Raw genomic sequence first — 15,022 nt, 5'->3', positions numbered from 1 at the left:
CCTGTAATTGATCTAAGGATAGTATTTGTTAACACACAAAGTATTTAACGACTGAAAGACAAGACTAAGCATGAACAGAATGGAAACAGCACGTCAGTTGTTTTCTAGAGTCACTTGAGACTGTTCCTGCCATCCATTTCTGCATTCCACGTACAAGTAGCATTTCTGGAAGAAGACTTTTATTGCTTCAGAATGAAGCTTCATTAATTCTTCTCATAAGGTAGTCTCCTTGATAAGTATATTCTGAATATACTACTGCCACTTTCTGAATTCTTTACGAATCATGTTGAATGATCCAGTTGCATGCAAGCCAAGTTTTTAAGAGTAGTTTCTCAATAAATACTGATCCTGGTTATGCATCTACAATGGGGAATTACTGCACTGACTCAGAAGTCTTGCATTCCTGATACTGCTTGGCTGGCATCACAACTTGGTTTACTGGTAAAATGATGAATTCAGTTGGGCAAATATTTACTTCCCATCAGTACTTCTGCTAATAGCTTCATAAGCCATTGGAAAACTGCCATCTGTGGTCTCTTTTCACAGAATCAGTACTGTAATAGTAACTTCATTACACGTTTGAAATGTAAGATCCTTCCTTATTCCTTCCAGCCTTTTTCTTTCTACTGTGTTGCCACTTTCCTGCCAGCTAATTTCTACTTTTCTTTCATACTAGAGCATGGATTAAAAATATATTCCTTTTCTTAAAGATATGGATAATACTTTTATATGACTGTTTCCACCATACTATAGATATTTGTAGTTTATTTCCTTGTTTCATCTATAGTGTATTGCACTTATTTGTTTGGCTGCTTTGTGCAATTATTAATTTGTAACCTTGTGGCAAAATATATACATGAAATTTAAATAAAATAGTTTAAAATTGTGTATAGATACTGGTGTCATCTCCAAAACAATGTAAATGTTCAGAATTCCAGGAAACCCTGAAAGAAGCGTGCAACTCTGCTGCAGAAAGAAGGCCAGGGTATTCTGAGGGCTCTGGGTCTGCTCTTCACAGGGAAGGTAGCCTCCCATGGCAGGCAGGAGAAAGTCAGGTAGGTTTAACCCTAGAGCGTCCTGGACACAGGCAGTGTTATAGAAGAATCTAAGACTCTCCCACCAAGTCATGAGGTTCAGACTGGACCCCATTGCTTTCTGAACTCCTTCTCTGAGAGGGTTCTGGGTGTGGCTGGATCCAGTCTTAGCCTCTGACTCTAGAGTTCGGACCCTCGGTTCTGCCACAAAGTCAGTTTATTTCAGCTTGAACTGTGTGCTTCCACAGAGGGACCCCCTCGGTTATTCTCCCATGCCCTTTAAGGCCTCACAATCTGCTACACAGGGTGTTCACATGCTGTCCACGTGACATGCACGGACGTTTTGTCCAATCAATTTGTTTAATAGCTACTTTTCCGCTATGATGATTTGAGTAACATCTTTCAAATTTTATCTACTTGGGCAGCTTCACCATCCTTCTGTCTTATCTACACCTGGGTCTTGTCTGTCTTCTGTTGACATGAGATAAAATGGTTTCTCTCCCTCCTTGAAGGTCTTTCCCTTGAATTATAGGCTTGGTCCAGTTTATCTCACTGTGCATGACTCCCTGTACTTCTCCCCCTCGACCAAGCAAAAGTTCAACTAATGTTTAGTTACAGTTTGCGACCTAAGGCTTCTGCACTTCAGTCACTTATGTCAAGCAAAGCCACTCAAGTTTAAATTCAACCTAATTTTAAGCAATCACACAATTAATTCTAATATTCTTTAAGTAAACTATTTTAATCCCCAACAGGCAGTCAGCCTCATCTTCACTCAGCACCTAGGCTGTAGAGAAGTCCAAGCAAGTGCCTGCGGTAAGGGAACCTGGATGACTCAGTCATTGCAGTGAGTCCATGATGACAGTGTTACCTGCAGCAAATCACTTGGTCAAGCTAGTCAAATCATTGAGAACAAGGCTTATGGGGAACTAGACAGGTTGCCTGCACCAAGGTTAGGATAACCTCTACTTCACAGCATTTATCACAGATGTCTGATGATCTAGAAGTTCCTTTTTCCATTACTAGTTACAATGTTAATTCAGAACTCTTCAAATAAGCTGCTTGTGTGAAACTGACATCAGAGTGCAAAGTTGTCAAACAAGAAATGGAATCTTGTGCATCATGCAATGATTATGCGCATGGTATCTAGCTTATCTAATAGATGCAGTTAATTTTTCTTAAATGATCATAATCACACAGCTTGAAACATGGTAAAAAGGCATTTCATTAGAATTCAATTTCAAAAGTAAAATCATGTAAGATGGGGCTGTGACTGCTGTCAGAAAAACTATAGTGACCCTTCAGTCTGACTGCTAACGTCTCCAGTCCTACTGACAGCAGCTTGTAGTAGTAGTCATCACAATACTGCATTTCTAACAGCTCAGGCATAAAATGATTGCACTCTGATTTCTGCCTCCCAATGGAGAGGATGATTCATCCTGAAGTTGAATGCCTTTGCCCTGCACCAATTAATAAGAGCAATTTGCATTGGTAATTTGAAATGCATGCTACCTCAACTGACAGATTCTATTATGGCAGTGGTATCAGTGAAGTGAAGATATAATTGAGATACCAGCTTTGTAATAAGCTTTGTTGGCTGCCAAGTGGAAGAATGCAAGTCATTATTTACCTCTTCTAAATAATGAGTTGTGCTAACGTGAATTCTGAAAATAATTATTACTGTTTCTGTAAATCTCAAAATCAATGTACTATGAAGTACTTTAGGTTGATTTTCTAAATAAGACCCAAACTTTAAGGCATCTTTAACAATCCAAAGCTTATGCTTTCACATGTGTGATATAAACAGCCAAAACCCACAGACATAATGTTGATGCAGACTATTGATTTGATTCTAAAAGGTTCATGCCAGTGCCCTTCCCCCAGTACTATCCATTACCAGACTAATGGGCTGTAGCATCCACAGAAATAAACAATTTCAATTCTCAGTTGTGTCATCTGGGTAAGTGGTGATGCTAGAAATCAAGCCTAAAAAGTCCATTGCTGGTCTAACGTATACAGCTGATCTGTTATGTAAAATCTCAGTAGTTCAGTTCATGTATCTGACTTCTACTTAGTAGGTGACTTTTTTGGGCCATGGAAGGGCTTTTGTATGTTTTACATTGGATATGGACTACTGAACTGTGCCGGTGCTTAACATCTGCATTCCTTCTTGCATATCATCGAGCTGCTCAAGCAATATGCCAGCATATATCTATGTTTCAAGGTCAGTAAACATCATGTATTAAGTCTAACCACCTATATAAGTTTATTAACTTCTGTTTGATCTTAAACATAAGGTTCAGTGGTCATCTGCACCACAGAATCAACTTTGAAAAGCTGGGTATTGTTGCATCTCCGTCACCTTCTGGAGTAAGATGCAGTGCCACAGCAGTTTATGCCATTGTCAACTTCGGCTCCCGCAGTCCTACCCTGTTTCTTCGCTGCATCTTGTCTCCCCTGTCTCTTGTGACAGCAGTGGTGCTTGTGCAACTATGTGGTGAGCTGGTTCAGGGAGCTGATCTAGCTAAAAACTGTTCTCCTCCCTCAAGCGATGGGTTTCCTGCTGATCATGTCAGTGGTTGGGTTAATCATGTTCGGTGTTAGTAGAGGGGAGGAGCGGAAAAGCAGAGCAAGACTGAAGCAACTTGGATTTCTTCCATTTGCTATTGTAAGCAGTAGCTTCTCTGTTCTCTCTTCTCTGAATTTATACATGGGGAAATGATCAAATTGCTTCAAATTCTGAAAATGTAACATGTCTAAACTACAAAAAATTAAATAACCAGAAGATTCTTCCCACTAACAGTGGCTTTCATTTGCTCTTAAGATTTGTTGGATTTAATTCGCAGACCCAGAGCAGTATGTTAGTGGATCTGCTGAACTGTTTTCAGGACAGACTGTGATGCTGGATAACCCTTCTTGGAGTGTTTTGGAAGGCTTGATTCAGTGTTTCAATAACTATTTTCTTTTTTTTTAATCTAGTTGTGATTTTTTTCTTGATATCTTACCTACAAACCTTACATCTACATAGAACAACTTGAGATGGTGCTGGGTGTTAGGTGCTCCTATAATTTTCCTTTTTTTAAATCTTTTGAAACCAGAGAAATGGAAAAGCTTTTACTAACCTTCATATTTATTTATAAGTTAATTATTTAATTTCTGTCAGAGAAAAAATAATTTGTGGCAATGGGAAGCATCTTTGTCCCATTTCCGTATTTCACAGATGTCCAGGATCTTCGGTGATTGAGCTAGAACCTCTCAGTCACTTGGTCCAGTACTACTAGATGAGCTGTTTGTAGCCTGTTTCACTTCCTGGCACTCAAATTGCAAAGGTGGCAATTCTTTCCCCAATGTCTGTACTGTTTGAGAAATTATTACAACGTGTTAAGGTGTTTTGTTTTTTTTTTTTTTTTTTTGCAAAGCAAAACCAACAACTGCTCTTCCTTAAAGCTGTGACCTCAGAGTGATACTAGACTTGGTTCAGCTGCTTCTGTCTGGAGTCAACAAATAAACAAATAGGGGAAAAAAGAAAAAAAAAGCTAAGTAAACAAAGTCCAGCATTTAGCTTGCATCACAGAAATGCTGCTGCTTCTCATCAAGGCTCTAGCCTTAATGATCAGAACTCAATGAGAGGGAACTTAATTTTGCTCCATTTCTATTGCTTCTCCCCAAATTGTTTTGTAAACTTCACTAGGATGATTCTTTTCCCTGTATAATGGGTAAGTATTTTTCTCTGAAGTCCCTTTTCAGCACCTGGTCTCACTGTTTTCATAAAGCATTTCTTTCACCAGTTCTGCAATGAAAGAAAAGCACAGAGCCCAGGAAGCAAGAATTCAAGTTCCCCTGTGGGTTGTTGCTGAGAAACAAAATAAAGATTAAAATAGCTAAGATTAAAACTGAAGCTAATACAGCTTTTGTCAGACAAACCAATAGAAGGTCCCTTTAGTCTGGAATACAAATATTTGGGGAAAAAAAAAAACCCCAAAAACGTTTAATACAACTTTGAAAAGTCCATTTGGATTAACTTTCCTGAGTGTCCTCCTGTAGTTAAACTCAACATCTGATGAATCTTGCCTATGCCTCTGCTCAGTTTCCTCTCTGAGCCCTTTATTAAAAATTACATAAACCATGACAAATCTACCCATGCTAAAAATGTAACTGAACTGAAAATTGATCCTTAAAAAAAAAGGAAAAAAGAAAAAGCCACAACAATCCACTGAGTAGTATTTTTCCAGCATCTTAATCCTACCTGGAAAATTACTGCAATGTTTAATAAGTTTAGTGGAGAAAAGTTTGATCCAGTTCTTATTTGAAGTTACAGAATCTGATTCAGTGGGGGGAAAAAAATAATCTCAAAGACTTAGTAACTTTTCAGTCTCTGAAGATGAGGTTAGAATATCTGTGTAGAAATGGCTATTCCACATATCAAATACAGTTATGAGTAGTTTTACAAGTGAGGCAGAAGTTCCTTGAAGTAAATACATTTTGAAGATAAGTGGCACCATAGTGTCCTCTTGTGGTCTTTTAATGTCTAAGCTGTGACATCTTTTCTAGGAGAACAGCAGCAGCATTTTCAGTTGCAGTTAGCATATGAGCTCCTGTGTAAGTATAACGGGACCTTTCCTTGCCTTGTTTTTCTCCTGGCAATGGCATATGGAGGACTGCACACTGCACATCCCATAAGCTCTTACTACTCCGTCCCCAGTTCTTAACATATGGATGCACATGTTGTGGTCCTCCCCAAAGGACCTCTTTCTTCAGTGACTGCTTATTTTTGTCATGGATGAAATAGATCCTGATCTTTGTTAGTGAGAAACTTCTGCAGCCACGTTGCCAGCTTCTGGCCTCCTTTGTCCACAAGGCTGGTGTGATCCTCGGATATGCAGAAGCAGGAATGTGCTGAAAATGGAAGTTCACTGTGATGAAATGCTGGCCACGAACTTGCAGAATTTCTGCCAAGTCTCATGTCCAGGGAAGCTGTACTTTGTCAGTGGTAATTTTTGTTTTGTTATTTTTTCTGATGGTCAACTCTGGGCTACTTATTAGCCAGGTTCCACTCTAGTGGGAAAAAAAATAATCTTTCAAAACAGTAATAGTTATGGATCCACTGCTGTGCATATCCCAGCATTCCTCTTTACAGACTTTTAAATATATGTATTTATGCTTTTTAAAAACGTTAGCTTTAAAAATTGCAAGTATTTAATTCTTGCATGTATTTAATTCTTCCAGGTATCAGGGCTTTGTGCCTAACTGTATGGGAGATAACTGAGCAGGGTTTCAGTTTCCCAGAGATTTTGTACTAGGTTAGAGCTATGCTGTCTATAAATCTGCAAACCTTTCCTCTAACCAACAACCCTATTTCTGTTCTAACTGGAATATATTTTTTTTCTAGGCCACTACCCTGCTACTAATTTGATGATCCAGGATATCTCAGGAATACTTTTCATGTCATATGGTTTAGAAATTTCCCATGGTTTCAAAGCATAAGTTCATAGATTGTCCCATTGACAAAGAGGAGAGTATTAACATCTGTATTAACAGATGCAATATGATTATTATCTAAACCATCATAACGCAGGTATTCCACTCAATAAGTTTCATGTATTTTGGATAAACACAGTTATGGATGTTATCTCTCAGGCTTCTTGGACAGTGCATCCTGTGCATAAACCTCTAAGCAGGCCACATAGTCTGCCTGGGAACATAAACATTACAGTCAGCAAGGACAGCAATAACTGGACAGGTTATTGCTCCACCAATGAGGCACTTCAAAGCTTCATTTACAGAAAGTTAATTTAAACTTTCTACAAAGCTTTTTGAGGTATCATGTTGTTATAAAGCATTCCAAATAACGTTAGGGGCAACATAATTTTACAGATGAATTAAAAAAATTTTGAATTGTAATTTTATGACATATTTATTTCTAAGGATACTACTTTTTGCTTGGCCTTGAGTATCCTAGATAGAAAAAAGAAACTAGTTTATTTAAAATCAGGCATCTCCCCATGAAATTCAGGAAGAAGGGAAGATAAGTAAAGCTGTCCTCCAACACAGTTTCAGATGCTGGGTCTTCCTATGCTTAAACAAATGGCAAATCACTTTCATTGAGGAGTTGAAATGATGTTACATTTTGTTGTCTGATTGAGGTGAACATCATATATTGCACGTCCATAAGCTAACAGTACTCCAGAGCTCATTTACAAGGGCCTTCCAATGTGTGTACTACATACCTTTGTGAGGGCTGAGGCAGGCTGTTCCCTCTCCTATATCCTTAAAAGTGACCACTAATGCTGATATTAATTCTATGTTCACTTTTTCCTGGAATGACTGTATGAGCACCACACGAGAACCTGTGAATTGTTCTCTGTCAGAGAAGGGATGAAAAACACCCTGCACGCATAAGTCAAGTCTTTCTGTAACAGTCAGTATGGTCGGCAGTTGCTATCTCATGCTGGGCTGGAAAAGCCAAGCTGCTTTTTTTTTTTAATGCTTGAGTGGTGTCACCTGTAATAAGAGGTGTTCAAGGCAATCTTGACCTTGCTTGCCTGCCCTGAGGATTTATATCAGGCATTTCAGCAGTTTACCAAACTACCCTTCCAGAAGACTCAGAGTTTCTCATAGAGTTGAATGGCATAGTTATTTACTGTGGAAGCGTATTGACCTTCCAGCTGGAAGCTTATACCTGCTTAAGGTAGTTCACAAATACCCAGTGGCTTACTAAATAAGAACTGGACTGTGTCTTTGCTTATATGATTTGTAGGTAATAAATAAACAATTTGAAAAGCAGTTCCTGATGGTGTATCAGAGATATCACAAACTTGCTGATCTTTAGGCTGCTGATTTCCCTGATGCTGTTAATGTACACTAGAGTTCTGAAAACTCAGGCATTTTCTCATCTAATAAGCTTTGATTCTGCTATGCTGATCTCAATGTTTTTTGCAGTGAAACCACCAGGCTTTTTCTGAGAAGTGCAGTTTTTCTCTGTTGGGGGTGGGGTGCATAGAAAGGAGAAAAAAAAAAGGAAATGAATATTACTCTGTTCTTTTGTTTTCACTGACTAGTCTGTACCCATATGAAAACCATAATCCCAAATTCCATTTAGTTTTGTAGAAAACAGGTAATTTTCATCCCCATTAAATAATGACATAGCAATGTTCTTAGGTAAATGCTGTTGTATTGTAGATCATCTGGTTTCATTCCAGCCTCATATTCATATCAGGCAACTTTTAACTTATGATGGCCACTCATACCATTCAGAATTAACAATTAGTATTCATAATCAGGGGGCAAAAAAAAAGTCAATCACCCAGGTTGACATTTCAGTTGTCTTGCAAACCAGATGCTGAACAACAAAGTTGATATGGGTAGATAACTTCTTATCTTTAAATATGGGCTTTCTACAAGTCAGTAAAAAGCCATTGTCTTTAGACAAAAGAAATATTTTTGCTTCAATAAACTTGAATAGTTTCCTAGGGCTAAATTCTCTCCTAAGACATGTGGATATAGTTTCCATCCCAGAGAGGGGAGTTGCTAGTATATGTGCATGAGCTTGGTTTTATTTTTTTTTCCCCTCATGGCATACAATTTCAGTGCCATTGATTTCACGATACTAAAACATTTTGTGGTGGCATAGATGCATTTTTTGGTGCCTAAAGAAAGACAGCTCCTTGCCAGACCTGCTTTCAGAAGCAAGATGAGGAGGTGCCCAGTTTAATAACTTCTTCCTGAATAAGCATGACTCCAAAAATATTAACTCTTGAGACTTCTTTCTTATAATCCCTGTCTCCTTTTCCTAGGACAGCTTACTTAGACCAGACACTTTCACTCAAAAGCTTTATAAAGTGGAAAACAGGAAAGAAGGCAGCAGAAGACTAAGCATGAACTACCTTGCTTAATGGTGAGTTATCATTTTGCCCTTTTTCTATATAAATTTTTTTGCCCCCTATCAATTAATACTTAATTTTCCCATTTTCTTGGTGGACTGTAGCTTAAGTCATACTTATTATGAGCACTAATGAAACATAATTCAACTAAAGAGGGTTAAACAGAAAATGCTACTTTTTGGCCAATTGTTCCACTTTCCTCTTGGGGGAAAAAATATTGATGGAGATAAGACAGTGGACTGAGTGGTGCACCAGGATGTTTCCAGTCTGTCAGAATTAATGCTTCTAAAACTAACAGAAATGCTTTCTAGATTATCAAAATTAGCCTAACTTGCCCACAGAAATTGCTGGTAAAACTTTAAAGACCTCAGTGGGATTGTATGTACAAATGCACTCATTTTAGGGTTACTGGGGGAAAAAAAAATAAATCTCACCCTAGGTCTTCAAGATACCATGAGTTTTGAATAGAGGAAAATCTGTATGTTTTTAATCTCCTCCAAAACGGATGAGGCTGTTAGAGATACACGTGGCTATTGTTGTTTTCCTTAACGGAGCAAAGAGACAAAAGTAAAATGTAGGTTATATGAAAGCACAGGAGTCTTAGAAGTCTTTCCACCTGTCTGATCAATACTAAGAGGTGTAATTGCTCTGGCTTTCCCCAGAGGTGGTCTACCAGCAAGCTTGTGTTAAGTGAACTGAGAGACCTGTGCCCCCTTGGCAGCAGTCACTCCACAGCATGGATCCTTCTTGTTTATTTCAAAACCCAACTAATTAAAAGTAGACATTACTCAGTTCTCATGAACAAAGCATTCTCCTTCTTGTTTGTCTCTTTTCTGCTCGTTACACATTTTTCTTTCTCCCAGTGACCTGGGGGTTGCTTTGTCAAAAAGGCCGGACAAATTCAGAAAGCTAGGGATAAGGTTCTTGGGAGCACAGGAAATGTCTAGTCTTACCCTCTTCCTCTGTGCAAAGCTTTATATCCTCCCATAGGCTCCTATGCAGTCTGAAAGCAAAGCTTGCATCAGTACTAGATTGACTGATCGCTGTACACAGATTTCTTGATTAAGGAGTGTTTTAGTTAAAAATCTACAGAACTAGTTTGAGTTGATATTCCACAGTAAAATGTACGAATTGTTCTCTACGGCTTTTTTTCCAACGATTACAGAACACGTTGAAAGGGGTTCCTTTTACTTTCAAGGCTAGCTTTCAAACACAGACAATAAATAGCATTATCAACTATTAATTCATGTTTAAACTCCATGTGAAGGCTACTGTATACGAAATGAAGGCCAAGGTACCCATTGCTGACACTGCCTTTCTCAAATGTGAAGGGAAAATTGAATTTTGCTCCCTTGGGGACAAGAGGTTGAGAGGCAGGCATGCCCCAGGCTTTATGGACCCTGCTGCCACTGAGGCGCTGCAAGGGGGTGACCCACCCCACTACCTCCATTAGTGGGACAAAACAATGGTGCAACCCGGGCTCCCAGGCTCCTGCCTGAGCAGTGGGGCCACAGTTCATCTGCCCTGGCAGTCTGCTGCCTTAGCAACTGTCTGCTTTGCATATAGCCAGAAATACCCTCGGCTCCAGCCAGCATTCAAATTTCCCCAGTGTAGTATTTTACCCTACACTCCCCCCACGCCTTTTGTGCAGCCATGTTTCCTGTTTCCCTTGGGCTTGCTCCGTTTGCCACGTTATTTCTGAGGGTTTCGTGCAGCCAGAGAAGAGAGCCAAGCACAAAAGAAACCACCTCACTGCCGCCGCAAACACAGGAAGTGGGGACAGCTGCTGCATCTGAAGTTAACGATAACTTGCATAAAAACAAAGCCCCTCTCGCGGTGACAGTATGCCTTTAATCAGTTTGTTGTTGATCAGCCGAAGGCCAGGGTTTAACAGTCTGCTGGGAGTTGAGGCAGTTTTTAATTGGCGCGCTCTGCTCCTTCAAAGCCTAGCAGGGTTTGCGGTTTATCCGCCAGTGTTTCACTTGGCGGATGCTGGCCCCACACCACTCCTCCTGGAGTTTCGCGACCACCTGGCCCCCTAGCAGGAAGCACCCAGGATCCACCCCCACGCCGGCAGCCGCCAGGGGAAAGGACGCTTCGTCCAATGCGGCCTGTCGGGGCCGACCGGCCTCAGCACCGGGCTCGGCCTCAGCACCGGGCTCGCCCCCCGCCCCGCATCCGTGCGCCCCGGGCCTGGGCGCGGCGCGCCAACGCCCTCTCCGCATCGCTCCTGCCTAGCAAATGGCGGCGGGAGGGAGGGGGCCGGAGGCGGCCTGGGGCACGGCGGAGGGAAATTTCCTCCCCGAGGCGGCCCGGCAGCGCCGGCAAGGGAGGGCCGCAGGCGGAGGGCGCGGAGGGGGCCCGCCCCTCCCCGCCCCGCTCCCAGCGCGCCGCGGCTCCCGCCGCCCCCGGGCCCGGCTCCTGTCACGATGACTACGAGAGGAAGGCTCCCCCTTCCCCGCGCCGCCTCGCCGCCTCCGGCCCCTCCTCCGCGTCCCCGCTGCTGAGCGCGCCCGGCCGGCGGAGCGACCCCCTCCCCCGGTCCTCGCTGCGGGGCGGCCCCGGTCTGCCCGCCCGCACGTCGGTCGGCCCGGGGGCGGCGGCTGCCGCGCCGCCCCGGCGCTCGGAGGGGAATGGGTGGAGTTGAGGAGCGCGGTTTCCTGAGAGGAAGTGACCGCACGGGGCAGGAATGCGCCGCCGGCTCCGCGCCGCGTCCCGCCTGCCTCACTGCGGTGCCGCGGGGAGCCCTCGCCGCCCCGCCAGCCATGCCGCACTTCACCGTGGTGCCGGTGGAGGACAAGCACCGCGGCGAGTACGACAGCGTAGAGGGGCTCAGCTGGGTGGACTACCGGGAGCCGGCCGCAGCGCCCACCGCTGGGGACTCCTACGACACCGTCAGCTCCGACGGTAAGCGGGCACGGCTGGGGTGGGGGGCGGTGGTGCTGGCGGCTCCCGGGGGATCCCGGGGCGAGCCTAGCTTCTCCCGCTTGCTTCGCTACCGCTGGCCGCGGCAGACAAAGGCGAAGGTGCCGGTAGCGGCTCTCGGCGGCTCCGAGGGGCGCCGCGCCCGGAGGAGGAGCGCCCGCGGGGTCTGCGGGGGGCGGGCGGCGGCTCCGCTGTTGCCAGGGCCGGGACGCGCCGCTGTGGCGAGGCCCGCGGGGAGCTCGGCCCGGCGGATGAGCGTTGTCCCCGACTGCCAGCTCTGGCGGCCCGGGCTGGGCGATGGCAGCGCAGCCCGCGTGGCTGTGGCGGGGGCCCTCAGGATGCGTGTGGACGGGGTGTCCTCCCGCTGCGCAGACGGGCCGAGCCGGGCACTCTCGGGGATTCTCCCCCCCCCCCCGGGATTCCCTCTGTTCCGCAGCCACTTGTTGATAGCCCGGGGTGGAGCGGGGCCGGCGCAGGGGAACGGGTGTTATCGTTGCTCCCACAAACTGCAGTCTCCAGACGTGATAAGAGTGCGTGGAGATACACAGATATTTGCAGTGTTCCACTGCCAAAATAAACGGGTGATAGAAAATTCAGGTAAATTAGCTGAATCTCAGGTGGCTGCTTTTCTTGCTTATGTCATCTTAAAAAATGCGCCTGCCCAGCTAGGTCTCTCTCCCTCAAACTGGGCCCTTGAATACTACAGCATGTGTATTGTGTCTGTGTGGCTTTCACAACTGCTCTTGCTATGCAGAGCTGCTTTTTGTTAGTGGTTAATTTATTCCAATTACAGTAGAGGATCACGTAAGTAGGAGGGGATTTTGGGTGGTGGTAAGTACATCTTTAGGCAGGCAGCTAATAGCAGTGCTCAGCCTGTCTTGGTGTTTTGCTGTGACTTCTAGGTATAAATCAATTTAAGTGCAGGGAGTGTTTCCAGTGCGGAAATGAAGAACACTTAGATTTGCAGAGTAGAGTAGTTCTGGTAAAAGGTCGGTTTAGCTCTTTGCGGGATATGTTTCTTTTTTCTGCCTTGGTTATGTTTAGTTCTGTAACCTTTAGGAAGAGGATCTTCCCACAGGCTCAGCTGGTGAATCTGACTTGCCCTCTGTGAATCATGAGTGACTGTAGGCAACAAAAGAAAAATTGGTAAACACCTGACCTGTTCTTCCTTGCCTGTGCAGTCAAACTTTTTGAATGCAAATGTTATTGGATGCACAATAATCCCTGAAGGGAGCTTGCACTGCTCAGGCCTGTATTCAAGGAAGAGAAAAGGCTTATTTTGCTGAGTGATACTCAACTGTCATGAGATCAAGGTCCAGTTCCTGCCTTGTCACCTTGTTCAGTTCTCTGTGAATCTGTGTTTTAATCTGCAATATGTACCTATTTTTTTTCTTTGCATAGTTTTCAAATGAATTTTAGATTTTCTATATCAAGCAGCTTACATAGGCCTGGTGTTCATTATGTCAGTTCTTTCCAGTTCTGCTGTGGGCATTTTAGAATGATGAAAAATAGGTGCTTTTTGCAACTTGTCTGTTATCACGGACAATTTGAGGCTCTAGCCCTAAAGACTGTGCAGGGCCTTGATTTCACTTTATAAAAAGCCCTGTTTTTCTCTCAGCTTACTTAACATATAGTACATGTGCATGAAAGTAACAGGTGTTTTTCACCCATCTCAGCAGTTTGAGGTGGAGACCTCGTGGAGTACTTTTCCCACTAGCTAGCTTTGGCTGTGGGTTGGTAAGTGTGACTTGTGGAAGCTACTGCCCTGGTAGATAAAGGAAGGTCAACTCAAACTGCCTGTCATTTGGATATGAGGCTGCCTGTAGGATGTGTGCAAACAACACACTTCAAGATACTCAGCTCCCTGTCACAGTCTATCAGTAGCTGGCAGGCTGTGATCTCTTAAGTACTGCTATTCTGACACAGAACCATGCTGCTGGAAGTTAGCTGAGTCTCTTTATTTTAAAACTGATAAATATCTAGTAACATCTCTATTAATATATGGTAGTTAGTTCTGTTTCTGTTTGAACTATAACTGCCTTCTATTTTTTAATTTACTTTCACAGTAATTAAGTGTTGTTTCATATCCTCAGGGTGTACGTATAAAGATATGCTGTCTTGCCTACCTGTACTAACAAGTGTGTTCTTCCCCACTAGCCTTTTCTGTCTCTTCCTAAGTTTCTTGGGTTTATGACTCTGTAGAGGGGAATCTGAACTCCCTTGTGTTATTCCTTTGGTTTCTGGTGCTTCTTTCTACATCCTATGCAGAGTACTGTAGCCTCTCGTACTGGGGGAGCATTGGTCATATGTCATGGTGGGGATCAAAGCTCTGGTTAAAGACAGTATCTCGCAGCTGCTTAGTGCTGGCTGGAGCCTGCAGACTGGAGGGAAGAGATTCACCCTCCAGAGCCTTCTGTGGCAGCTGATTACAGGGCTCATGGAGGGATTCGTTGGCGTTGGTGATGCCACTGATTCCAGATAAGGTAAACTTTGTTTGACTTGAGTGCACGGTTTCAGAGTTTGAGGTTGTGGCCCTATCACAGTGCATGCGATTCATATTGGCACTGCATGAATGCATGCAGAGCTGCCTGAACAATGCCAATTGTCCGGTCTTTCTGTGTGATCGAGTAGTGCCACCGTGGTCAGAACAAGGAATTGATTGCAATTGTTCTGGTGGATCTTCTCCAGGGAAGATTTTATTTTATCAGCTTGCTATTTAGAACCTTACTTAAAGACTTCTTTGGATTGCTCAGTTTGATCAGAGATAGGTTAAAGTGACTCATTAACGATATGGCCCTTCAAGCGTGCAGTCTATCATGGTAATTAACTCTATTTATAGCTGGTCTGTAACAGTGTGCAAAGTGGTGGCTTTGTTGTCCAACACTCTTTGCACAATCTCTTAGGCTGTTGCTTATGATTCCGACAGATTCTTATTTCACTCTGACCTTTTCACTCCAACCTTTATTTGTCATAGCCTTGTTTTTGAATGTTTTTTCTGAATTTTGCTTTATTTGGGACATCGAGTGGTATGGTGTTGTCTAAACACTACAGATGTGAAGCCATTCTGCAGCAGAATTTCTTGCAACCATTTCTGTAAGAGGACATTAGTCAGCGTGCAATAATTTCGCCTTTCCAGATAGCTCCAGAGCTTGCTTGTGAATAAAATCAGCCTTTTTTTTCCTAAGC

At 43.4% G+C, this 15,022-nt stretch overlaps 1 protein-coding gene across 3 annotated transcripts in view; it reads left to right on the top strand.

Annotated features, from left to right (window-relative positions):
* Positions 1–10,789: 10,789 nt before the first annotated feature.
* The window catches only part of SLC12A4 (solute carrier family 12 member 4), a 51,007-nt gene continuing 46,774 nt past the window's right edge, over positions 10,790–15,022 (top strand). Inside the window, exon 1 of one of the 3 annotated variants that reach the window (XM_054840088.1) lies at positions 10,790–11,818. In XM_054840088.1, coding sequence (XP_054696063.1) covers positions 11,545–11,818 — 274 coding nt within the window. In that variant the 5' untranslated portion in view covers positions 10,790–11,544. Of the gene's footprint in view, positions 11,819–12,351; positions 12,434–15,022 lie in introns of those variants that run through there. The other 2 variants (XM_054840090.1, XM_054840093.1) reach the window with 2 other exon arrangements.

This window comes from Grus americana, chromosome 13 (genome assembly GCF_028858705.1).
Source record: "Grus americana isolate bGruAme1 chromosome 13, bGruAme1.mat, whole genome shotgun sequence".
NCBI lineage: Eukaryota > Metazoa > Chordata > Aves > Gruiformes > Gruidae > Grus > Grus americana.
This window is presented reverse-complemented; position numbering and strand designations above follow the sequence as displayed.